Source organism: Pecten maximus, chromosome 4 (genome assembly GCF_902652985.1).
Source record: "Pecten maximus chromosome 4, xPecMax1.1, whole genome shotgun sequence".
NCBI lineage: Eukaryota > Metazoa > Mollusca > Bivalvia > Pectinida > Pectinidae > Pecten > Pecten maximus.
The window spans coordinates 20,156,328-20,183,934 of NC_047018.1; the positions used below are offsets into that span (position 1 = coordinate 20,156,328).

General features: G+C 36.7%; 2 protein-coding genes across 2 annotated transcripts; both read left to right on the forward strand.

Annotated features, from left to right (window-relative positions):
- The first annotated feature begins 2,328 nt into the window (after nucleotides 1–2,328).
- Nucleotides 2,329–12,398, forward strand: LOC117326430 (cyclin-G-associated kinase-like). Its single transcript, XM_033883179.1, has 8 exons — nucleotides 2,329–2,461; nucleotides 6,864–6,925; nucleotides 7,557–7,616; nucleotides 8,833–8,947; nucleotides 9,108–9,247; nucleotides 11,088–11,213; nucleotides 11,897–12,122; nucleotides 12,343–12,398. The coding sequence occupies exons 1-8, from the start codon at nucleotides 2,329–2,331 to the stop codon at nucleotides 12,396–12,398; spliced, it is 918 nt and encodes a 305-aa protein (XP_033739070.1).
- LOC117325447 (cyclin-G-associated kinase-like) lies at nucleotides 12,008–27,494 on the forward strand. The gene is made up of 16 exons (XM_033881656.1): nucleotides 12,008–12,122; nucleotides 12,721–12,862; nucleotides 13,284–13,470; nucleotides 13,696–13,748; nucleotides 14,036–14,184; nucleotides 14,366–14,488; nucleotides 17,691–17,824; nucleotides 18,046–18,159; nucleotides 18,668–18,866; nucleotides 19,066–19,145; nucleotides 21,522–21,718; nucleotides 22,218–23,432; nucleotides 23,797–24,066; nucleotides 24,419–24,564; nucleotides 24,852–25,028; nucleotides 25,390–27,494. The coding sequence occupies exons 2-16, from the start codon at nucleotides 12,805–12,807 to the stop codon at nucleotides 25,489–25,491; spliced, it is 3,204 nt and encodes a 1,067-aa protein (XP_033737547.1). The 5' UTR covers nucleotides 12,008–12,122; nucleotides 12,721–12,804; the 3' UTR covers nucleotides 25,492–27,494.
- The last annotated feature ends 113 nt before the right edge of the window (nucleotides 27,495–27,607 follow it).

Consider the following 27,607-nt stretch of genomic DNA (forward strand, 5'->3'; position numbering starts at 1 on the left):
GTAGCAGACTACAATTTGTAATCTCCATACCATCAAAGTATTTAATGTTTAAATATATAATGATAGTCATACTATAAATAAGTTAACACAATAAGAACTTGATACAAAGCACCTTCGTGAATTTAGATATCATATTATTTACATTTTTTGTGCAACCGACACCACTCTTATCGATAATCATAGCCTAGTGTTTAGCCCTCTTGGACAGCATTTCATTCTTCTTCTTCTTCTTCTTCTTCTCATCAGAGACGTGTATATCTGTTCTCAGAGAATAGAGTTATGACACCCCCCTTGGGCGCATGTGCGGAAAAATCATATATTTACATTGGGGATCTTATTTTTAAAATAGTCAACATGTACAATTTAAAAGAAGATGATGGTCGTTTGTTAACTATTAACTTCAAGGTTATTGTTAAGTATCCTCGATCAATCCTCGTTTAATTCCAATATATTTCAATGCATTTCAAATGATTAGATACCTGAAAATTGGATGCCACATTTAGATAGTAATACGCGCGTAAGTATTACAAAAACTATAAAACTGACAGCGTGTGGCTCCCAGAGACGTGTATTGATAAAAATCGCGGGAAATCTTTATTTATCGCACCATGATCAGTATTTCCCGATACAGTGATTGAGATATAACTCAAATTCGCCACATTCAAAGGGTTAAACTGTCGTATTAAATATCCTTATTGCAAGCCAAGATGTTATTTATTCGTGGAGCAATGTTGATCCACTATTTTACCAAATGAAATAAGATATCTTATACAATATATAAGATAATTTTCTGTAAACGATATCGTAGATTTTTATATGAGATATCTTATATATAACGTAAGATTTCTAATATATTTATGATATATCTATCTAATAAAGTTTACAACATATCTTATATAATAAATTATATATCTTATATACAATAATGCAATTTGGAAAATTACTCCATACACCCTTTCTGTAGCTAGCGAAGTTGCTAGATGGCAGTCTTATACCTGTCTCCGTGTAAATCGACACTTTGCTCACTATTTATAACCCGCTTTATCTTAATAGTAGGATAAGGTTTCATTTACATAGTCAATAATCCGAAGGTTTCTGATGTTTTATCGGTCTTTAAAAACATTTATTATGGGCCGAATTATAGTCAAAATAGCCGACAGCAGATTTTGCTTTTGTTTTTATTTTTCTAAGCACATAAAAAATAAGAAATCTTCGGAAAACTTATTCAATTACTGTTCAAAGCAAAATATGAATAAAGCCGCGGGTTGCAAATTACGAGGAAAGTTATGTAGATCTATGTCTAGCGGAACTGGACTGGGTCGATCAACGGCGACCGTGCAGGTAGCTCAGTGGTAGAGTGTCCGTCTAGAGTTCGGAGGGTCCCGGGTTCGAACCCCGGTCTGGCTGTTCTGATTGCTTTCCTCCAAGAAAGACAGCATTAAAAATATACAGTATATATACATGTATATTACTTCCTTGAGCGATGGTTGATGGTTACATCATGTAATGTCGTTAATTTAAGCATTTGTAAGGAAATCGACAGAGACTGCGAAACGCCTATAATTAGTATTATGTAAATCATTGCTGCATATATATCAATGCTCATGGGGCCCAACTATTTATGGCAAATAAAACATTGTATTTCGTACTATATAATGATGATAGTGCTGCTGCCGCTGCTGCCGCTGCTGCTGTTGATGATGCGTATTTGAGCTGTGTTGATAAAAACTCTAGAGCAGATCGAGTTATATTCCTTTTTCTTTTTTCTTTCTTTCTTTTTTTTTGAAAAAAAAGGAAAAGGAAAGAAAAACACTAATAAATACACGGTGTAACATATTAATCCACAAAACTTCTTATTTATTTCTTTTTTATTATCCTGTGGTGTTTTTGTCATTTCTGAAACCCTTTAGTCTACAGTATCTTCCCGGACGTCTACAAAGAGGTATAATAGTAGTGTCGTTTACGATCTAAGAACCTCGTTAAGCACCTTGCTCTGATTGATCGTAAACGACACATACCTCCACAACAAAGTAGGCCCAATTTGGTCTAGGTAGGATTTCAAATTTCCCGCGCTCGCAAACCCATGTCGTAATATTTGCATTACACTAATATTCCATAAATCCTTTAATAGATATGTGTATTTCATATATAGGCATGTCTTTACTTACCATGTATCTTAATTGATATTTTAAAACTTAGTTAACATGATTTTAAAAATCAAAATTTGAGACATGCCGTAAAGCTGGTCGAAATTTGACGTCATCGACGAGAAATACTGGAAGTCAACGAAGGATGGTTGTGAAAACATAGAAGAGGGATTTTTCCAAAATGTCAGAATTTTTCAAGTCTGCGCTGGGTTACATCAGTGGCAGTGGAACTGGGGGAACTGACAATGATTTTGTTGGTCAACAAGTCGAACTGGGAGACCAGAAATTACGAGTGAGACGGGTGATCGCTGAAGGTATGTCCTTGGTTCCTCCTCCCCACCTGTCAGATGATAACAGACCACTTCAGTGAAACCATTTCATTGATTGATATAGTTTCGCCCGCAGCTAGCTTTTCATGCTCCACCTGTTAGGTTGACAGCACATGTTACTTCTTAAGATATAACTAACGTTGGAGATCTAGTTCTGACATATATCTTGTGTTCAATAAAAAGTAGTGACTGGTACACTGGTTATGCTTGGATGAGAAAGTTCGAGATTTATATCACACTGATCAGTGCTCAAATAACAATCATATGGGCTTTAATTACAGTCAGTTTTTAGTAATTCGTTATTCAAATTGTTTTATTTAAACCTTTTTTAATATAAATGTTGTCAATTGTTTGTTGACAGTATTATTTAATTTTCTACACAGTATCATAATCAATATAGATATGCTGTATGTATGTTAGGTCAAAGGCCAATCATTTACCTGGAGGCTGTACCTGATAGAAATCTTATTTGAATTACATGGTATACAGGCTGTAGTTAAGCTTATAGACTTCTGAGATATATACTGGTTTTATGGACAACTTAACTGATACATATGTACATGTGCATCCAACACTTTTTGTGACAATTTTTCAGGCACTTTTATGATACTTTTTTAGCAATATTAATTGTTCGAAGTCTGTGAACCAAACATCATCATTGTTACCTAGGATCCAACCTCCTGTAATATATTATAAACCTCGGCCATAGTTTTTAGCCTCCTTCCTAACACAGGATCCCAGACATACCTTGAACTTTCAACTTAGCCGATGAATTTGATCTGACATATTAATGTCTTTTAAGTTTTGTCACTGCTGATTGTATCTGATTGACTAATGTTTTCTACTGCCATCTCACCTAGACAGAAAACAAGATCTTATTGTATCTGTTTCTTAAACTACTTTCGAATCCTCACCAGGTAAACAAATCATGATCAGAATTGTGTTTTTTTGCACAATTTTCACAATAAACACTACTTACATGATAAACGTGGTCCTTTTGATATGAAGGAGTTGAATGTGCAGAGCATCACTGTTTTTTTTTTGTTTACATATGAAGGTAGAGCCAATGTCAGTTTCGAGTATGTTGGTTAATCATGATCAGTGGCATGGGCTGCTGCATGTTGGGTATGGATACCGAAAGGTATGCAGGGAGACGAAATAAGATATGTGGTTTTGATTACAGCATACCAAAGTGTCACCAGTAAGTTGGTAATTTTATTTGTTTTTTGTTTTGATTTACATGTACACTGAAAAGCTATATCAAGGGATGTAAATCTTGTCGCAGGAAGATGATATCATGATCATTGCACTTCGTCTGTGTAAGATATCTGCACATATATAATGTACAGTCAGTTATTTCTGCAGGGATGATATTTTTGCTAATTTGTGGATCATGGACGTTATCGTGACAATGTGGTCTGTGAAATAACATGACAAGCATAGATATATTTCGCGATGTTCATATTGAATTAAATCTCTTAAATTCAAGTATATTGGCAAACATAATTGTTACCAAATTAAAACATTGTTTGTAAAATTAAATTGACTTGTTCAATTTTAAGTTATAATTAAGGCACTAGAAGACAAACATATTAGAATAACATCCGATTAAGTTGTGCTGATATACATCCCATGTGCCGCCATTGTTTGAATTGCTAAATATTAATATTGCATTCAGGAAATCACTTACAGAAATACTGATGTTGTAAAGAAAATCTCCTTTAAAAACTATATAAACGTGAACCATTTATTTGCCATTCATGAAGATTGTGTATATTGCCAGAAAAGTGTATGTATATGTGAATCATTTCTTTCATTATTTGCTCTAATAAAAAGTTCATTGTTTGTTCGAACTGTGAATTACTGCTGTTAATTAGATATATCCCATTACACATACTTTTTGTTTTCAAAACTGATACGATATTGTACAAAATAGACAAATGATAACCAAAAGATTACAACAGTGAAAGGCAACAAGAATTTCAAAACACTGTAAGTCATATATATCATAGATCTAGAGTAGGTACAGTATATTGAAGCATCAATTAATGGTCTTTGGTTTCATGATTTAATGGCACAAAAAATCACGGCTGGTCGCCTCTTACCATGGTTCATCGTACAGGTAACCTGGTTGGTTATATAAAATCAAATATTATTACAAAAGCATAGTTTGTATTAAATATACATGTATTTTCATATGCTAATCATTAAGAGTCCAGAATGGGTAACCTAAATATAAAGTAATTTTATAATTATATATGTTTCCTGATGTCAGCACATTGACTGGCATGAAATAGGTACATGTATTGTGAAAAAAAAATTTGATGCTGATTCAGGAATGGATGTATAATAATCACATATGCAGGCATTGGTAGCAACCTATCGATCCCACATGAGTATGCCACCAATCCCAATGGTACACAGAGTGATTTATGTACCCCCTGCACCATTGTCTGTAATTGGTAAGATCATTCAGGATATGACATAGTTTGGCCTGTTAATATAAATCAGAAAATTAATATAGGCAAACATAACTACAGGTTATAGCAAATGACCATTTGTATTTCAACTTTATTATTATTACAATTTCTGTATACAAGTGTCTGAGTTTGTGTTTAAGCATGTCCCTTCAGCACTTTGAAGCAAAGAAATTAAAAAAAGCACTTTGAAACATAGAAATTAAAAAAGTACATGTACTAAGTTATTTTCAGGATTTGCATTCAAGTTGTACAGGACAACCTTTGAGTATATACCGTTAGACCAACATTTCGTTTAGTTGGGTGATCTGTGCCGGAATACTGTTATGATTTTGCTATGAATTACTACAGATTTATATATCATCTAGATGAGTAGAAGTTTCTTTTCTTATAGATCTGTGAGTTTTGTAATTGCATGATTAAGACTGAAAATAACAATTATTACATTTGTATTGATATATATATATACTAGACGTATTTCTTTTTACATTAGAGTGGTCAATTGCAACAATTCTGTAATAGGAAGGAGTAAAGATAATATGAAAAATACCCTGCATATACCGTTACCTACAGCACTGGGGCTCGATCAATTTACTCGCAAAATTTTGCTCTGAAGGCATGCAGCTAAAAGGAAATTCCTGCTAGTCTGAGCTAGTACCAAGTAGTAAGGTGAACCTATTACTCTCAACGTGCACATTCACACATAGACAAATATAGGATTTCTGAATCTTGCTTCAGCAACATGAACACATATATTTTGGTTTTATGAGCCCTGTCTGAAGTCTTGACTTAATGATAAGAAATTTCCTTTATCAGTTTGAAGAAATTAACATAGTCTGACATTTAGGACATCAGTTTTGTGTAAGTGTTTAAGCACAGCCCTGAAAATATATATACTCAGTCAACATTAATTTCTATGCGAAATATTGACTATACTAAGCTACTGAAGTATTGGACCTGTCCAGCAGCTCATGTAGGCAAATCACAAAAGTTATTCTCTGGGATAAATCTCATTACATCCTCACTTTGTAAAATTAGTTGGTAGATTAGGCCGAAGTTTTCATGCACTTGACAAAAAATCAATGTGAGCGATCAGGAGCACATAGAGCAGTCCGAACGTGGTAAATCAATATCCACGCTGTCACAAAACTTAGATGCACACAATGTGGTAATAAAGGTAGAGATTCAAGGTTTGTATTGGTAAGGGAGACATGTGTATTTCTAAGTGATCAATACTCCAGTATTGTGTAATCATGATTCAATAAACATGCAGAACATCTAATTGTCAGTGCTTGCCAGAACTAAGAAGTGTTGATCACTGTTGTGGCCAGCTGTGCAACAATGAAACATTTATATCAACTTACGTTATACGAAGAGTAATGTAAGAATGTTAGCCTCAAAATAAAGTATTTATAGGCCTGTATTAATTGGATGTTTCATTTAGTGGTATAAACCATATTTCATTTCATAAACTTGAAATTACAATATTGGTATACATGTATAATGTCTTTAATGAAACTAGTTGATCTCCAACCATAGATATTATACCAGTGACTTATCAGCTTCAGTCATCAATCATCTTTCAACAATTACCAGATAAAAATCTGTTTATTTTGAGGTATTTGGCACAGATCTGAAAGCAATACACGTACATGGAAAATTTCATGATTTTTTACCATGCACAGTTAAGAATTGAAAAAAATATCCAACATGCATTGCCCAGTGAATGCTTTTGATTATTGGTACCATATCACATTTAGTTCAATGCTTGAAAAAAAAACCGTTTTTAAAACATTTTTCAAATAATGTTACTTAAAGGAAGTACAATTCAAGTGAAAGTTTTCAGAAATGTAGATGAATGTGTTGATTCAAAGTTAACTGTTTATTTAATTTAACTTCTTTGTTTGCAGGTGGGTTTGCCTTCGTGTTTGTGGCACAAGATATAGCAACAGGGAAGGACTATGCTCTCAAGGTATAATCCATAGACTACATTGTCAGTTACATATTAATCTAAAACATTAAAACCTGGGACCTGTCATCATCTATCATTATCAGAAGCCAATAGTTAAAAGCTAATATATAATTTATATGTATTATCATCTGTGTATTGTGGGCTCCAGGGTATTTGATGTTATACCTGACATTGAGACTGACTAGCATGGCCTAGGCTATGTCTCCCATGGATTTGTTTGAGGAAAAAAACTATTGTAAAAATCATTGCCATGCCACAGACTAGGTTTAGAACTTTAAAACTTTAACCACTAAACCATGATCACTGCCTTGCCCATCACTTGTTTCTGTCCAATAAATGCATGCTTTGTGTACTTAATGGACAGACTTAATTTACGTAGCTTTTTGGACAGCTACCAGTGAGGCTGATGACTTCTACATTTAGGTGGCTTATTTGATCATGAGTTACCTTAAAAAACTTCAAAGGAATTCATTTGACTTTGTAAATGTTTGTGATTTTAATGGTTTTTATAATATGAAAGTTTGCCTCAAAATTAATGATCTAAATATTATTTAATAGGGAATAAATCTTCCATCAACATTTCATGTTATATACAGCACCTGTTAGTCCTGAATGATTGGTTCCTTTACAGAGACTGCTGGCCAATGATGAGGAGAAGAACAAAGCGGTGATGCAGGAGATTCGATTCCTTGTATCCTTGGTTACCTGTTCATTAGGATCTATAATTTTTTCATTGTTACAATACAACATTTTACAGATATTTGTAAGCACTCACAGAAGACTCACAGAATATATGACTCAGATCATGATCACTTTCATGCACAGTCTATAGTTTACTGGTAGATACAGTAAATCATCAAGGATACTACAGTGGTCACTCATAGATTAGGTAATGTTACATTCATAATTTATTGATATGAAAAATGCTTGCATTTTTTTTTTCTTCTGTTTATTAGGTCATCTGACCCGAAGGGTCAGAATGACCTATAGCCATCGTCCTTCGTCCGTCGTCGTCCGCCGTGCGCCGTCCGTAAACTTTTCACATTTCAATCTTCTTCTCAAGTTCCACCTGTGGGATTAAGCTGAAACTTGCCAGAAATGATCCTGAGATGATCCCGACCAAGTGTTGTTATTTTTTGGATTGGTCTGAAATCAAAGATGGCCGCCATATCCGCCATCTTGAAAACACATTTTAAACTTCTTCTCACGTTCCACCAGTGCTATTAAACTGAAACTTGCCTGAAATGTTCCTGAGAGGATCCTGACTAAGTGTTGTTATTTTTCAGGCCGATCCGAAATCCAAGATGGCCGCCGTGGCCGCCATCTTGAAAAACACATTTTAAACTTCTTCTCCAGTTCCACTGGTGCCATTGAGCTGGAAATTGGTGAGGATGTAAGGAAGGAGGGCCAACAAAGTGTTGTTATTTTTTGGCCTTGTAAAATCATTGACTTGGCAGCCATGGCGGCCATTTTGTAACATGATTGTGCAATCATGGTTTTCCTGAACAATGCCTATTTCAAACTTCTTCTCATATTCCATCAGTGGGATTCAGCTCTAACTTACCAGAAATTATCCTTAGATGGTCCAGACCAGGTGTTGTTATTTATTGGGTCGGTCAGAAATCCAAGATGGCCACCATGGCCAACAGTGCCACTATATACTTGCTACAGAGAATACATACTACAGTAATGTAAGGGTTTTAATTTAGAGTCAGATGATCGTTAAAGCCCCTGGGCCTCTTGTTTTAGCCTCTGATAAAACTTTCGTTTTTACCTGTATTGTTCAAAAATAGAAAGATTTATTTTTTTTTAAGTTATAGTTAAACTTAATATTTTTTTAGCACCAATAAATCTTTTGTTTGAATGTACTGAACTGCTGCTGCTGTTGATCCTTAACAACATCACAGAAAAAATTATCTGGACACCCAAACATCATCCAGTTCATCGCCGCAGCTTCCATTGACAAATCAAGCTCAGGTCATGGACAGGCTGAATACCTTCTCCTGACTGAACTCTGTAGTGGTAAGGTTAATCAAAGGTCAAATGATATAAGCTGTTAAACACCTAATGATAATAATTATATAATGTATATTAAGGATTTTAATTATGTATTGAACGTTGGTGATTTTGTTCCTCTTTGAGAGAACATGGTGAAGATAGATTTTTTGTCAAATTTTTGAAGGAGGACAATTGGTAGACATTCTGAATAGACGGTCGTCGTCCCTCGGATGTGATGAAGTTCTTCAGGCTTTCTACCAGACATGCCGTGCCACCCAGCACATGCACCGTCAGAACCCACCCATCATACATCGAGATCTAAAGGCAAGTACAAATGTATACTGTATTTCTTTACATTTTAGATGTACATTTAGTATGCTACAACTATAACTGACAGTCAACAAGCTAGCGAACATCAGTTTTGTTTTATGTTGTAATTACTGTATACAGCTATTGCCTCATACAATGCTACCATATAAACATTGATAGAGCACTGTAAAACTGATGTAGTATCATTTCTTCATAGAGAACTTCATGACTGATTTACATTCATGTCATGTATTTATCTAGATTGACCTATAGTTTGGGTGTGTATACCTATATAATGACGCAGTAAAAAACCTGCTTTCTACATACTATAATTGTGATCATGTGACTTATGGTTATCATGTGACTTCTGGTTATCATGTGGCTTGTGTTGAATACATTCATGGTGATCATGTGACTTATGGTGATCATGTGACTTATGGTTATCATGTGACCTATGGATATCATGTGACTTATGGATATCATGTGACTTGTGTTGAATACATTCATGGTGATCATGATCATGTGATATCCTACTTTGGCTGTCCTCCTTATTAGGGCCCCGCATCGAGAGATGCGGGTGCCCTATAGTAATCAGGTTGTCCGTCTGTCTGTCCGTCTGTCCCTCCGTCTGTCCGTCCGTCCGTCCGTCTGTCCGTTTTTTTTCTTCTGCACAAAAATGATTGAAGGAGATGAAGGATTTGTATCAAATTGGAACTGATGATTCCTCATGCATCCTAGATCAGATGTGTAGTATTTCATGCAAATCGGATTCAAAATGGCTGTTAGGCGGCCATATTGGATTTTAACATTAACATGAAAATACTGGATCTTTGTTGTTTTTAACTGTTCACTATTCGATTATGCAAAGTTGTCAAGAAATAAACCAAGAGTTAACTGACAGAATGATCAAACTCATAGTTCAAGGTCACAAGTTCAAAGGTCAACGGTCAAGGTCATCCTGGGTCGGCTTCAAAATGCCAGGTAATCGACCCTTTTGGATTTTAGCAGTCAAAACAATTTTGACATTTTCTTATCAATGAATGATCTTGTTCTCAATTGGAAACTTTGATTGCTTCAACAATTTAAATTCGTTTGAAGAATTTAAAAGGTCTAAAATTGTCATTTACTTTTTTTTTTAGAAAAGGAATGTAATCCTATCATTATTCAAAAGGCTTTATTCAGCACAAATCATCTAATAACATGAAATGTTTGTGCTTACTTAGTTTTCCGACATGATATCACCATCAACTGCTCCTATACTTATAACCTAAGTTGAATATAATATTATATAACTTATTGTAGTTTGTACTAATAACCTGGTTAATTATATAAATTCCCATTGAAGTTTGTACTTATAACCTGGTTAATCTTATAACCTGATTGATTTTAATTTGCGCCAAATTATTGACAAGAGTTGAAGGATTTCGGTGAAAATTGGTACCACTTACAAAACCGTCTGTTGCCATGGTAACAAATGGAGGTTTCTGATTGGTTGAAATTTCTATATTGTTCGATTTAGGTGAAAATTGGTACATAGTGGTTTTTAGGGAAGCCAAACACAATGGTACCACTTATGAAACCGTCTGTTGCCATGGTAACAAATGGAGGTTTCTGATTGGTTGAAATTATTGGGAATTTTCGAGTTGATTTTGGGAAAAAATCAGGCTAAAACGCATTGAGAATGGGGTCGTTTGGCGCACCCAGTTATATAGGCAGGAAAAACACTGACAATAATTATTACATTTACCCTGAAGGGTCAGACACATAGCGGGGCCCTTTCTGACGTGTCAGTGTTCTAGTTCAAATATATTGTATGTAATCAGAAAATTATTAATAAATATTCTACATTTAACAGGTTGAAAACTTGTTGTTGAGCTCACAGTGTAGTATCAAGTTGTGTGACTTTGGAAGTGCAACCACTGTAACACACGCTCCTGATATCTCTTGGTCGGCCATTAAACGAAGTCTGGTGGAGGATGAGGTAAGTACTGGTTGAATGCTGACTTTTGACTCTGTACAAGAGAGAATATATCCATATAAGGTTATATTAAATTCAACTGTTCCAGTTTGTGTAGTGTTTACTGTCTACTTGTAGAATTTGGGAATAAGCTGCCTGTAAATTAAAAAAAATATATATATATATATATATAATTGAGCTTGGTTGCTTTATTAAACACTTCCAATGGTATGTTATGAATTGTGAACAAGCTATGATGATACAGAATGTACCAATTGGCTGAAATATTTACTATATCAAATTAACTGAAATTTTGAAATTGTTTAATGTTGTCATAGTGGAATTTAACGAAAAAGAGAACAAATTATTGGAATTTTACCTTTCAGGCCTAATAATTTTACACTATTGCCAGTATATTGGCAAAGACTGTAGTTACATTGCAGTTTAATAACTTAATGTATTGTACTGGTAGTTTGAAACATCTTGGGAGAAAAGCGACGAGGGCTGAATTTCTGAAAAATCATGGAGGTCTCATCCGACATTGATTTGCTTTTAGCCTATAACATGATCAGCCTGAGATATTTAGATGTTTTATGTGATATGTAACCTTCACTGTGAATTCTGTTTGAAAATTGATAAGACAGAAACTGAGATATATTTTAGCTGCCATAAGGAGGTTAACCATATAATATTTTGGGAATTTTCAGATTACCAAAAACACTACTCCGATGTACAGAGCACCTGAGATGCTGGACTTGTACCAGAACTTCCGTATTGGAGAACCCGGAGATATCTGGGCATTAGGCTGTGTGCTGTATATGCTGTGTTACAATGTTCATCCTTTTGAGGACTCTGCTAAGCTCAGGATCATCAATGCGAACTACACAATCCCTGAATCGGATACAACATACACTGTCTTCCATGACCTTCTCAGTAAGTGTTGATAAAAAGATCTGGGAAAAACATGACTGACTAGGTGAAATCAGAAAGGCTTCACCTGTTTCTCACCATACTTTTCATTTGATATGCTAGTCTTGAAGTGTGTATCCCTCAAAATAGGAAGAATTTACTGTCTTAGTAGAAATCTCATTTGGAACTGAATATTTTGTCAAGATGAATTGTAAAAAATGTTCATATCATCTGTTCTAATTAGACTGTTACTTCTACACCCTCGAAAGTCATCAGAACAACAAAACAGAACCCCCTTAATCCCCAGCTGACACTTTTCCCCCCTCTCATGGTAGTAATTACTAATTACTAATTACCCAGTAAACAACAGTTTCTGTATTACATTTGTAATTACCATTTATTATACAGAAGGGTTTCAGATGTGAAATAAACCATGATGGATTTACAATAAATTCTCTACCAGGGTACGCTCATTAGGATGATCACTAAATGGAAGAAACTGTTTGATTTTGATCATAGGTATGATGTAACATTATTACTTCGTCATTTCTGTCCTGAGAATGAAATTGATCAGCCTGTCATAGGATCGGAGAAATAACAACTATTTTCATGTTTTGTTCAGAATCTATGCTCATGGTCAACCCAGATGACCGGCCGGATATTAATGCAGTAGTGGACCAGTTACAGCAGATTGCGGCAGCCAGAAATGTCAACCTCAAGGGCAAGCTTCAAGCTTGCCAGTGAAATGGATCTTAACGTCATGGGTTGGTGGTTCATTTAATAGCTTTTTATCAATAACGAAATTTGAAGCAAAAATGATGGATTTGTAAAGTGGATGTATCGTTCACGAAAACCTGCAAACAGACTGTAACTACCATCAGTATATCTAAACAAAATCAAATTATTTGAAAACAGAAAATATATACATACAGTAAAAACACTGAATCAAAATCTGAAACTATTTCTTGATGTCTGTGGATATTGTGATTAAAAGATTTATATTGTCTGTTTATATCTATACAATGTCTGGACGTTGTTTATAACTTCCTTCACAAACAGATTGACAGAATTTTCATATAGATACAAATGTAATTGTGGAGTGTCACATTGAGCACTAATTAGGTTGAATATGGTAGCTCAAAAATCATACAAGGTCAAAGTGGAGGTGTGTTTTATACTTGGCAGAAGATAATGAAGTACATATGCAACATGAACGCGGTGGGCCACCCCAACCCAGCAGTGTTCCAGACTCGAGTGGCTCCGGTCAGCAGTCAACTGCTAACATGCTCTTCAGCTCCATCCGAGGTGGGGCAGGAAACCTGATGAAAAACATCAAAGATGCTTCATCTAAAGTCATGGAAACTGTATCAGCGTAAGTATAGATTAACAGCAATTAATGTCTGCATTTAAACAATTTTAATTATACATTGAAAAATTTAGCTATCTATTTTAGTTTTAATTGATGTCAAAATAAAATTAAAACTTGACATATTGGTAATTTTTCTAATAATTTAACAGCCTTATAATTATGTATTCGTGAAATATTGTCAATGATTAATATCAAATGAATATGAAATTTACGTTGAATGTTTTTCAGAACAATGAACAAATCTGACTTGGACGTTAGTAGTATAACTTCTAGAATATTAGGTAAGGAACTGTTGATTATTTTTACATGTACAGTCTGTACCATTAATCTTATGGAGTAAATCAAATGATATTCTGTAAGCAACCCACTATGATTATTGATATATTAAACATAATTTTACGAAAATCAAAGGAACAGCCAAAAAAGAAAAAATTCATGGAAGTATAATATTTTATCTATATAAAGTACTCTGTCCATTAAACTGTCATTTTCAAAAGTAATGAATATGCAGAATTTACAATGTTTTAATTCAGATAAGGATGTTTTACTGATTTTTGTGTCCTTTCAGTGATGTCGTTTCCAGCAGAAGGTGTAGAATCAGCTTTTAAGAACCATATAGATGATGTGAAGAGTTACCTGGAATACAAGTACAGAAATGGCTATGCCATCTACAACTTATCTCAACGAACATATAGAGTTGCAAAGTTTGAAAATAGGGTAAGAACTGGTAGAATGTCTACAAGTGGGGAAAAAACAGAACTGTTGTTGTATAATTATAACCATTGATAAATGTGTAAAATAATTTCAGTTTGTAAAATCGATGCTGTAACAATATTGATCAATCACTCATAAAATGTAAATACAAAATTAATACTGTAAAATGTTTCTGTCTTTAAAGGTGTCAGAATGTGGCTGGGTAGCCAGGAAGGCTCCCACTCTAGCCAGTTTGTTTGCCATTTGTAAAAATATGCATCTATGGCTGCGGCAAAATCCAAAGAATGTTTGTGTTCTCCACTGCCTGGTGAGTAAATCAAGGATGGAGGGAGGGGTTGGTGTGATAATACAAGAATTGATGAGGAAATTGTTGATGGAGAGTGTGGTGGGGAGGCTGATGGTAGGTAAATTAGAGGGAGAGTTGGGTGGGGAGGTTTAGGATGGGTAAATTAGAGGGAGAGTGTGGCGGGGAGGCTGAGGATGGGCACATTAGAGGGAGAGTGGGGTTGGGAGGCTAAGGATGGGTAAATTAGAGGGAGAGTGTGACGGGGAGGCTGAGGATGGGTACATTAGAGGGAGAGTTGGGTGGGGAGGTTTAGGATTGGTAAATTAGAGGGAGAGTGTGATGGGGAGGCTGAGGATGGGTACATTAGAGGGAGAGTGGGGTGGGGAGGCTGATGGTAGGTAAATTAGAGGGAGAGTGGGGTTGGGAGGCTAAGGATGGGTAATTTAGAGGGAGAGTGTGGGGGGGGGGGGAGGTTTAGGATTGGTAAATTAGAGGGAGAGTGTGGTGGGGTGGCTGAGGATGGGTAAATTAGAAGGAGGGTGGAATGGGGAGGCTGAGGATGGTTAAATTACAGGGAGAGTGTGATGGGGAGGCTGATGGTAGGTAAATTAGAGGGAGAGTTGGGTGGGGAGGTTTAGGATTGGTAAATTAGAGGGAGAGTGTGGGGGGGGGGGGAGGCTGAGGATGGGTAAATTAGAGGGAGAGTGTGGGGGGGGGGAGGCTGAGGATGGGTAAATTAGAGGGAGAGTGTGGGGGTGGTGAGGCTGAGGATGGTTAAATTAGAAGGAGAGTTTGATGGGGAGGCTGAGGATGGGTAAATTAGAGGGAGAGTGTGGGTGGGGGAGGCTGAGGATGGGTAAATTAGATGGAGTGTGGGGTGGGGAGGTTTAGGATGGGTAAATTAGAGGGAGAGTTTGATGGGGAGGCTGAGGATGGGTAAATTAGAGGGAGAGTGTGGTGGGAAGGATGAGGATGGGTAAATTCAAGGGAGAGTGTGATGGGGAGGTTTAGGATGGGTAAATTAGAGGGAGAGTGTGATGGGGAGGTTTAGGATGGGTAAATTAGAAGGAGAGTGGTGGAGACTGAGGATGGGTAAATTAGAGGGAGAGTGTGATGGGGAGGTTTAGGATGGGTAAATTAGAGGGAGAGTGTGGTGGTGGTGGGTGGGGGGGGGGGGGGGGGGGGGGGGGTTAGGATGGGTAAATTAGAGGGAGAGTGTGATGGGGAGGTTTAGGATGGGTAAATTAGAGGGAGAGTGGTGGAGACTGAGGATGGGTAAATTAGAGGGAGAGTGGGGTTGGGAGGTTAATGGTTGATAAATCATAGAGAGATATATAATTCCATTTCAATTATCTGAATTAAATTTTCTACTTTTTCACTATTTGTCCACCTATAATATGGAGAGAATTTATTTAGGCCCTGCCTGTTATTCAATCCAATTGACTTCGTAAATAACACCTGTAAATATATGTCAGTAAAATTTGTTGAAATGAAATGAAATCATAGAGTGCGGGGTTAGGAGGCTGAGGATGGGTAAATTAGAAGGAGAGTGGGGTGGGGAGACTTAGGATGGGTAAATTAGACGGAGAGTGTGATAGGGAGGCTGAGGATGGGTAAATTAGATGGAGTGTGGGGTGGGGAGGCTGAGGATTGGTAAATTAGAGGGAGTGTGGGGTGGGGAGACTGAGGATGGGTAAATTAGAGGGAGAGTGTGGCGGGGAGGCTGAGGATGGGTAAATTAGATGGAGTGTGGGGTGGAGAGGTTAAGGATGGGTAAATTAGAGGGAGAGTGTGGTGGGGAGGCTGAGGATGGGTAAATTAGAGGGAGAGTGTGGTGGGAAGGATGAGGATGGGTAAATTAGAGGGAATGTTGGGTGGGGAGGTTTAGGATGGGTAAATTAGAGGGAAAGTGGGGTGGGGAGGTTTAGGATGGGTAAATTAGAGGGAGAGTGTGGTGGGGAGGCTGATGATGGGTAAATTAGAGGGAGTGTTTGGTGGGGAGGTTTAGGATGGGTAAATTAGAGGGAATGTTGGGTGGGGAGGTTTAGGATGGGTAAATTAGAGGGAAAGTGGGGTGGGGAGGTTTAGGATGGGTAAATTAGAGGGAGAGTGTGGTGGGGAGGCTGATGATGGGTAAATTAGAGGGAGTGTTTGGTGGGGAGGTTTAGGATGGGTAAATTAGAGGGAAAGTGGGGTGGGGAGGTTTAGGATGGGTAAATTAGAGGGAGAGTGTGGCCGGGAGGCTGAGGATGGGTAAATTAGATGGAGTGTGGGGTGGGGAGGTTTAGGATGGGTAAATTAGAGGGAGAGTTGGGTGGGGAGGTTGAGGATGGGTAAATTAGAGGGAGAGTGTGGCGGGGAGGCTGAGGATGGGTAAATTAGAGAGAGATTTGGTGGGTAGGTTTAGGATGGGTAAATTAGAGGGATTGTTGGGTGGGGAGGCTGAGGATGGGTAAATTAGAGGGAGTGTGGGGTGGGGAGGTTGAGAGTGGGGAAATTGTGTGGAAAATCAGGAAGGGATAGTGAGGTGCAATTGGACAGACAAGGGAGAAAATTTGGCTATGTTTAGAAAAATCAGCAGTGTCTGGTTAGGTGTTTGGACTGAAAATGAATTTTGATTGTTGTTTATTAACATGACCTAGACAATATATTATAATTATAATAGTTAAAAAGATATTTAAGCATCAAACTGCATTCTTTGGAAAGTTTTTATCCCTATGTAATAATTCTCACAGGATTTCTGACAAATTGAATAGTTAGATTGATTTGTCTGCATTCCTGTGAGAATTATATATAGGACAATAACTTTCCAAAGAAGACAATTTGATACTTATATTTCCATTCCACTGCTCTGGGCAAAAAAAAAATCGTTGGTGGAAATAAGGATATCACCTTCATTTTATAAAACAACAACCGTACATATATTGTTGAAAGTTACATTGTTTTTTTGTTGTTTTTTTCATTTCTCTAGCACTAATTTTCTGGGTATCAACAATACACTTTATCTTGTGATGTCGGACAAAACGATGCGATTAAGTGACGATGTCACAAACATTGTTGTTCGTATCACTACACTGATGGGAATTATGTTAGATTATAGTCTAAATACATTCCCTTTTGTTTGTTAAGGTCATATAGTGACAGTGTGGAGTAAATGGATATACTTGTGTTTAGATATTGATCTTGTAAAACTAGAAATAACATTCTCCATTCCATTTGATAGGATGGCAAAGCATCTTCAGCCACAGTAGTTGGAGCTTTCCTTGTGTTCACACGATTGTTTGAGTCCAGTCAGCAGGCCATGCACATGTTTTCCTCACGACGATCTGCTCCAGGAGCCTCACCAGCACAGCGGAGGTAAAGTTATTACTTTACCTGGTTCATTGTTTAAAGACCAATAAATTGCATGAATTTGATATCAATATTTTAATATTTTTGAAATATGAAAAATGGGAATTATTCATCAGTGATGATCTTAGAAGAATATTTTAAGAATAAATTTTCAATATAGGCCTTCATTCCAGCAAGATTCTGGTATACATTGTATATCTGTGATTTTATTATTATTTATTTTACAGGTACATCGAGTATATAGCTGAGATTGTCGGTGACCCACCCACTCTACCACACAACAAAGCTGTAATGTTCAAGACCTTGTCAATGTCACCAGTACCGCTGTTTAGTAAAATGAGGTAAAGCATGTAACACCTTGTTACAGTTCTAAAAATGGAACTCCAAACTCCAATGGGTTGAATAAGATTATTGATATAAAAACTGTTTTTTCTCAATGTTTAAATTTTTTACCAAAAGATAAAAGCAAAAATGATGTGTTTTAGCTAGGAAATGGGACATCTCTAACAATGTATTGTTATATTTTGTGATTTTATTTATTTTTGAAAATAGCGAAAAAAATGTATCCTTTTATTTGTAAAGAACTAGAAAAGAAGAGAATACTTTATAAGAACACTCAAATTTCTGTATACTGCAACAATGATTAACTGACATAGTATGATGTAGCTATAGGGTAATGTAACATCAAACACCTACAGTCTATTTACTTGTATCCATGTCTACTGTGATAAGTAAAATAACCAACAAATGTAACAGCATTCACCTGAGGTTATGTATTGGCTTATTTTGGAATTTATATGGTAAATCAATCATTTTTTATACAACTTTATCGTACTATTTTTTCTGCAGAAATGGTTGTCGACCGTTTGTGGAGATCTATGTTGGAGAAGATCGGATCTTGACAACATCTCAAGAATACGAAAAGATGCGAGGGTTTGTGATTGAGGATGGCAGGGCCACCATTCCTCTCAATATCTCAGCAGTGGGTGATGTCACCATTGTGGCCTACCATGCAAGATCAACCTTTGGAGGCAAAGTTCAGGGCAAGGTCAGTGTATGTGAGATAAACCGTCCTTAGCTGTCACTTCAGTCATAAAAAATTAACTTTAATTACAAATTAATCTAGATGAAGATCTTGAAATCTGATTTGGATGTAATGGATAAGAATAAGACAAGTATCCTTCATGTTTTGGATTATGTGTAGTAAAGTTACAGTAAATTTAAAAGGATCTTTTTTTTCCTTTCAGATCACATCGATGAAAATTTTTCAAATACAGCTTCATACAGGAATGGTAAAACCAGGAACTACAAGCCTCAAGTTCACACAGTAAGTACAACCACTGCCATATACTGGCCTCGAGTTCACACAGTAAGTACAGTCACTACCATATACTGACCTCAAGTTCACACAGTAAGTACAGTCACTGCCATATTCTGGCCTCGAGTTCACACAGTACCGGTAGGTACAGCCACTGCCATATACTGGTCACGAGTTCACACAGTAAGTACAGCCACTGTCATATACTGGCCTCGAGTTCACACAGTAAGTACAGTCACTACCATATACTGGCCTCGAGTTCACACAGTAAGTACAGCCACTGCCATATACTGGCCTCGAGTTCACACAGTAAGCACAGTCACTACCATATACTGGCCTCGAGTTCACACAGTAAGTACAGTCACTACCATATACTGGCCTCGAGTTCACAGAGTAAGTACAGTCACTGCCATATACTGGCCTCGAGTTCACACAGTAAGTACAGTCACTACCATATACTGGCCTCGAGTTCACACAGTAAGTACAGTCACTACCATATACTGGCCTCGAGTTCACACAGTAAGTACAGTCACTACCATATACTGGCCTCGAGTTCACACAGTAAGTACAGTCACTGCCATATACTGGCCTAGAGTTCACACAGTAAGTACAGCCACTGCCATATACTGGCCTCGAGTTCACACAGTAAGTACAGTCACTACCATATACTGGCCTCAAGTTCACACAGTAAGTACAGCCACTGTCATATACTGGCCTCGAGTTCACACAGTAAGTACAGTTACTACCATATACTGGCCTCGAGTTCACACAGTAAGTACAGTCACTACCATATACTGACCTCGAGTTCACACAGTAAGTACAGTCACTACCATATACTGGCCTCGAGTTCACACAGTAAGTACAGTCACTACCATATACTGGCCTCGAGTTCACACAGTAAGTACAGTCACTACCATATACTGGCCTCGAGTTCACACAGTAAGTACAGTCACTGCCATATACTGGCCTCGAGTTCACACAGTAAGTACAGTCACAACCATATACCGGCCTCGAGTTCACACAGTAAGTACAGTCACTAGCCATATACTGGACCTCGAGTTCACACAGTAAGTACAGTCACTAGCCATATACTGGCCTCGAGTTCACACAGTAAGTACAGTCACAACCATATACTGGCCTCGAGTTCACACAGTAAGTACAGTCACTACCATATACTGGCCTCGAGTTCACACAGTAAGTACAGCCACTACCATATACTGGCCTCGAGTTCACACAGTAAGTACAGTCACTACCATATACTGGCCTCGAGTTCACACAGTAAGTACAGTCACTACCATATACTGGCCTCGAGTTCACACAGTAAGTACAGCCACTGCCATATACTGGCCTCGAGTTCACACAGTAAGTACAGTCACTACCATATACTGGCCTCGAGTTCACACAGTAAGTACAGTCACTACCATATACTGGCCTCGAGTTCACACAGTAAGTACAGTCACTGCCATATACTGGCCTCGAGTTCACACAGTAAGTACAGTCACTACCATATACTGGCCTCGAGTTCACACAGTAAGTACAGTCACTGCCATATACTGGCCTCGAGTTCACACAGTAAGTACAGTCACTACCATATACTGGCCTCGAGTTCACACAGTAAGTACAGTCACTGCCATATACTGGCCTCGAGTTCACACAGTAAGTACAGTCACTGCCATATACTGGCCTCGAGTTCACACAGTAAGTACAGTCACTACCATATACTGGCCTCGAGTTCACACAGTAAGTACAGTCACTACCATATACTGGCCTCGAGTTCACACAGTAAGTACAGCCACTGCCATATACTGGCCTCGAGTTCACACAGTAAGTACAGCCACTACCATATACTGGCCTCGAGTTCACACAGTAAGTACAGTCACTACCATATACTGGCCTCGAGTTCACACAGTAAGTATAGTCACTACCATATACTGACCTCCAGTTCACACAGTAAGTACAGTCACTACCATATACTGACCTCCAGTTCACACAGTAAGGCCAGTTTGCAACCTCTGCATAGTTGCCAAGTCACTGTTTTCCAATAGCAGAAGGATGATAATTTTGTGGATTATAGGTTTGTAAAATGATAAAAGAAACACTGTGTGTGAGATGTTCGATTGATTCCTTCTTCATATTGGTGTCTACCAAGGAAATCCCGATGGAAATTTGGGGAGGATTTATGCAAAATTACATGAAGTTTTCTTCGTGTACACCAAAATGTTTTTATGTTGGAGATATTAAATTTGTATAATATGGTCCTTACAAAATAACTATAGGTGAATATTATTTTGTGACTTTCCTAAATTCCTTATTACTTAACATTCTCCAGGATCAGAGATTTACATTGTGATACTATTCTAATCATTTTGCTTTACCATTTTGTAGATTTGATCTAGATCAGCTGGACTCTGCAGATAAATACCCAGAGATGTTTTGTGTGATGATGGATGTTGCTGTGGCAACCAACGAGAGACCACGGACAGATCCTAGTTATCCATGGGAAAAGTTTGACTCCTCGAAACTTAGTCCAAAAATCTTATTTTCATCAAAGGAGGAACTGCATCAGACATGCTCAGATTTTGGTAACATTTATTTGTGAATTTTTACTGTTTAGAGGTTAATAAGATGTTGTTTTCGATTTCAAAATCATTTGTCAATATCTCTTTTGTAGAAATGGCTTCTTAAAAACCCGTGGTTAAGTTATTGTAGATGTTATAATCTCTGTGGAATGTTAGTGAAGAATTTTTCAGTCCATGTGAATCTCTTTTGACAACTCAGTAATTAAACTAAATGGTTTTAATGGTAATGGTTGTGTAAATCTCTACTAAAGTTTTGTAAAAATGCCATGTTGCCAATATTTTTATTAACAGGAAGTTACCTTTAAATATCTGCTATCACTGTTTTAAAAATCAACAGCAGTCATTCTAACAAGTGCCTCTTAATTGGTTCTGAGTGTAATTGGTCATGTATATTGTCATTGGTTGATATATAATGTACATTTCATTGTCAGGTGAGACATGATACCGATAAACGTCGAAGGAAATCCTATGATTTTCATAATTAATCTTGTTTCTGTAACAGGTGTATCAAATCGTGCTAAAATGCGCCTGACACGATCATCAAGCCAGAGTTCCTCCAGTGAGACAGACAGTCCTGTTCATGTGTCACGGACACAAGACAGACAGCCAGTACAGGAGGACAAGCTGACAGAGGCCAAGGAAAAACCAGCTCCAATGTCGGGCAAAAACTTTTTCGCTTCACTAAACTGGCAGGGTGATTCTAGTGAGCAGGCTCCTGAAAATGATGCAAAGCCCAAAAGTTTGTTTGACATGGAATCTGAACAGAACCTTCTTGATGGTGAAAGTGAGGACGACGATGACTTTGCTTCGCTGTCACATGACAGGAAGTCGCATGAGAGGAATATAGGCACACCTGATAGACAAAAACCACAACAAAATGGAAACACGGTACATGCAGATTTGTTGAATATCAACAGTTCGCCTGCACATGTAGAACGTGATATTGATTTACTTAACATAAATGATCCCAGTAATTTAGACTTACTTGCGGGTAGTGATACTGAGGGGTCATCGTTTGAACACTTTAACAAAGCAGGAACAGTAGATACTAGTGACACATTTGACCCATTCCAGAATCTAGGTTCATCACAACCTCCAGAGAACAGTAGCAAAGCCGAGGGCACAACAGACACATTTGATCCGTTCGCTGATTTATCATCAACAACTTCAAGTCAGAACCAGTCTGGTAATACCTTTGACCCATTCAAACAATTCACTTCATCTCAAAGTAAGAAAGAGGAAAGTAAACCACAGTCTTCAACGAATCAAAATGGAGGATTTGCCGAGTTTGATTTGTTGGGAAACACAGACACTGGTAGTAGTAGCAACACATTTGATCCATTTAGTCAAGTACAATCGGAATCAACCACCAAACATAAAGAAAAGGATGAATTCTTAGAGTTTATGGAAAGTAAAACAGACTCTGGGAATGACGATGAGCCAAACTTGATGGGTAACTGGTCAACCCCCATCATCAACATTCCAGGGGGCACCACCTCTAATTCTTCTGTAAATCTCACAAAGAGTAACTCGGCATCAAATTTCCAACAACAATACACCGGAACAAATATTCCACGTAACAACAGTGGTACATTCATGGGTGGACAGTCTGCAATGGGTGGAATGGGACAATCGGCAATGGGAGGAGGAAGACCGGGATCTGGTAGCACCGGTAACCTGGGTCCACAACAGAAAGCAGATCCATTTGCAGACTTTGGTAAGTACAGTTAAGTTGTGATGTCACTTATTGAGATAGGTGCAATTTCTATTAAATAATATTATATTTTGTTTCATGTCTTGTATGAACTACCAGATTAAGTTTGTATTATGTAATTATAAAAATATTACAAGTATATATATTTAGATGTAAGGTTTACATTTTTCAAAGCGTTTTTGAAATAAATTTACTATAGTTTGAAAAATATTTTACCAGGATTTTGATATTAAAGTTTCATTGACACTAATGCATAGTGAAAATGCTGTCATATATGTTTCTAATTTTATTATCAATGGAAAGTGATTTTAAATACACTCTCTTAATTCAAGAGTCATGAAATATGATGATTTTGTTTTGATTGTAGGGAGTTTTGGGAGTAAGGCTAAGGGTCCAACCCTGACAGGCGCCAAGCCTGCAGGAATCCCTCAGTCCTCCCAGTCGCAGCGACCAGCCTTCAGTAGTGGGGGAGGATGGCAGCAGCAGCAGCAGCAACCTCGTAGTTCTCCCCAGGGATCACCCAAACCACAGCGGCCCGCTGCTGCACCAACCCAACCAACCAAACCCAACTATAATGTGGGCTACACTAGTGTGCTGGGCAGCCGGGAGGAGAGGGGAACGAGGAAACCATTTTTAGGTAGCAACTTCAGAGAAGTGGTTATAAAACAATGATAGTTTTCCCAGAAATTTTTATTTATTTCTAAGTGCATGCAGCATTTTTACATTGTAGGAGGGGTTGAGATATTGGGGAGAACATTTTAGGATTTTAAAAATCTAGTTTTTCCAAACAGATAGTCTTGATGATATGTTTATTTTGCTTTTGTTGAAGCACGAAAAAAGGCAAAAAAATATAGATTTGTAGAGACTGTTAACTGACAAACCTAATATCGTTTTTTCTTCACTAGCACCGAGGAAATATATTATGACCAATTCTGATTTCTCTGATTAACATTAAAAGTAAAGGTTTTAATATCTGATCATTTTTACAGGTACCAAACCCAAGTTAGGAGCTGACACATTTGGGGACCTGCTCGGAGATCACAAGTTCACTAGCGGCAAGACGGATGAGCCAAAGTCTCTAGCAGGCATGAAGAGAAAAGAGTTGGAGGAGGAGATGGACCCAGACAAACTGCGGGTAGGACATCAGTTATCTATTCTATAATGTAGAATCAAGTTTCTTTAACTGCAGGTCTAATTAAGATATTTTACCTTATTAGTTGGTTCCCTTCAAATCTATTTTCAATATATTACAATAATTTGTATTCTTTTGTACCTTTAGAACAGTTCAAAATTACTAATAAATGTCAAAGAAACACTCCAATATTTTTGGTACTGTAACATTGTTTAAAATAAATTTTAATTGAAGGCAACTTTTTTAGTTCTTTTTCTTGTACATGCTTTAATAGACAAATGTATTTTCAGATCATGGACTGGATCCAAGGGAAGGAACGAAATATCCGTGCGCTACTGTGTTCACTTGAGAAGGTTCTTTGGGAGGAAGAAACACGTTGGAAGGGCGTCAGTATGTCTGAACTCGTCACTGCAGACCAGGTGAAGAAGGTTTACAAGAAGGCTGTGCTGTGTGTCCACCCAGACAAGGTAGGTCGAAGTCAGGTTTGTACTGACACTACACTAGTCATAGGTCAAGATTCACACTTCTTGGACTCTGCATTCTAAAAGCATTATTTCCTCCTTACAGACACATTACTCAGACTCGAGAAACTTTTAGTTTTATCATCATCATAGGATTTCAATTTTAAAACTTGGAGTAACCTGAAAAGTATGGATGTCTTTGGAGTCACTCTGTCAGACTTCCAAGGACAAAGAGTATTAATAACATGTATGTAAGAAAGTTTTTCTGATAAAGAGTTCAGGGTTATTAGTCTACCAAAAACTTTCATTTCTATTTGCATTTGAGTAGTTGTTAAAAACATTTAAACTATATTTTCTTTTCTTGTAGCTGGCAGGAACACCATATGAAGATGTAGCCAAACTGATTTTTATGGAATTAAACGATGCATGGGCACAGTTTGAGGATGAAGGCATGAAAGCACTTTACTAAATTCCACAAACTCTTTTGGTTCATGAACGGTCATTTCCAGCATGCATAGCACCGTAGTGAGACAGATTTCTCTGTTGTGTTGTGATAGGAAGTACTCATTTTTTTTATATGGTAGACATCTTTGTATGTTTTAACACCTTAAAGAAAGAGCTAGTTTACCTGTTGAGAGGTGACTTGTATGTATGCAAATTACCTTATTCTAGCAGAGAGTACCTGTGATAAAACATCATTTTCATGCAGTTGAGTTTTGGACTATCAGAGGTCATTAAAGCTAAAAATATACAATGTAGCTGCTTAAAGGTTATTTCCTTTTTCTTCAAAAAACATCTGAATTTCAAATTTTCTGTTAATAACCAAACCCCAATATATGTAATATTCACCAAGAGAATTAAAAGGAAATGGCATATGATATAGATAAATTATCTGAGGAATTTTCACGAAAGCATTTAAAAAAAAATTCTCAAGAGAAAGGTGTAGTACATCAGTGTATACTCATGTTTTGGCCTTAATTTTACATATTATCAGGGAACTTTCCTTAGAAAATTAATTGGTAATAGGAATACATGTATATCAGTAACACATTGTATATATTGGGGCTAACAGAGAAAAAAATTAAGAAAATAAAATTTTGATTATTTAATGTAAAAAAATAATTTGAGTTTAAATGTTAAATTTGTTTCAGTAATTAATGATAACTTTATTGATCCAGATGATCTGTAAATGCATTAACTTTATTGATCCAGATGATCTGTAAATGCATTAACTTTATTGATCCAGATGATCTGTAACTGCATTATTCTTTTTATTCTCGACAGAAGTTAGTGGTAGAATTGTGATATCAGACCCCTTTTTTTTAATTGTTTTTCTCCCATTGACTGAACACCAATCTTCAGTAATTGGTTGGTTAATGAGTATTGTTAGAGGTCACTTCTAAAGTTCTAACATAACTGAAACAAACTACCGCTGCCATTCATAATGATTTATAAATATATTCATTGGTTTTGATGTTTTAGATGACTAAACTGTATGTAATATCATTTATTAATTATTCCCATTGCCATAGAAATCATTCTAAATATTCATCTGCTTAATGTATTGTTATTTTACCAAAAATATTATTTCTGGATGCATGTCATTGTTTGTTGAGATTGTTGAACTTCATATTATGTTTATTATTTTATCCAAAAAGAAATGGAGATTGAAATTTGTATAGGAAAGAAGAACACTTCAATATTAACAAACGTATGTTATGATAATGATTCCTTGTATAGTTATGCTTTATATAAATCTGTTCGTCTCTGATATTTTCATTTTGATAAACATTTATGTTGTTGTTATTCACATCTCCATCATGCCATATATTTATTTCCAAAGACCTTGTATCTCTCAAATCTATTGTTATACTTAATATTGTTTTAAGTATTTGTTGATTTTTCCCCGTTTTCAAATTCATTTATTGTACCAAGATATTGCTTGAAAAGTGTTAATTTTTCTTGTAAACAAATAAACTGATGATGGACCAAACCGATTTCAACAGAAATTGTGGCTATTTTGAAATGTCTGTTGGGACTCTGTTGACATGCCAGGCTATAGCCTACATGTATTTTATGATTTGCAAAAAACATGTTAAGTACCGGTACTTACATTGAGATACGATAGCTGGCATAGAGGATAGATTTTTTTTTGGAGTTGATGAAAATATCTGGAAAATTCTAGACATAGTTGTATAGGACTTTATTCATATCTGTTAGTATTTGAGATGTCAGCTTAAAGACCATATTGTTGTCTTGTTAAACAAAATGTCAAGGTCAGTGTTGTTAATGTGTTAACTTACTTTACTCTGTTAAAGTCTCTGTCACTCACATGCCTGTTGTTATGGTTAAATCCTTTGTATTGGGATTTTTTTTTATTACAAGAACGAGTTTGAAACCTGTTTGTGATCCACATTAAAGAAGAGTGATATTTCAAGTTTGTAAATTATTGTATAAAGTATAATGAATGTACAGTCAAACCTGTCATATGTGACCTTCCAAGGGAGTCAATAAAAAAGGTCACATATGACAGGTGGTCTCTTAATCCAGGTTCAAAGAAAATTACCCGAAAAAGAAAGTTTATA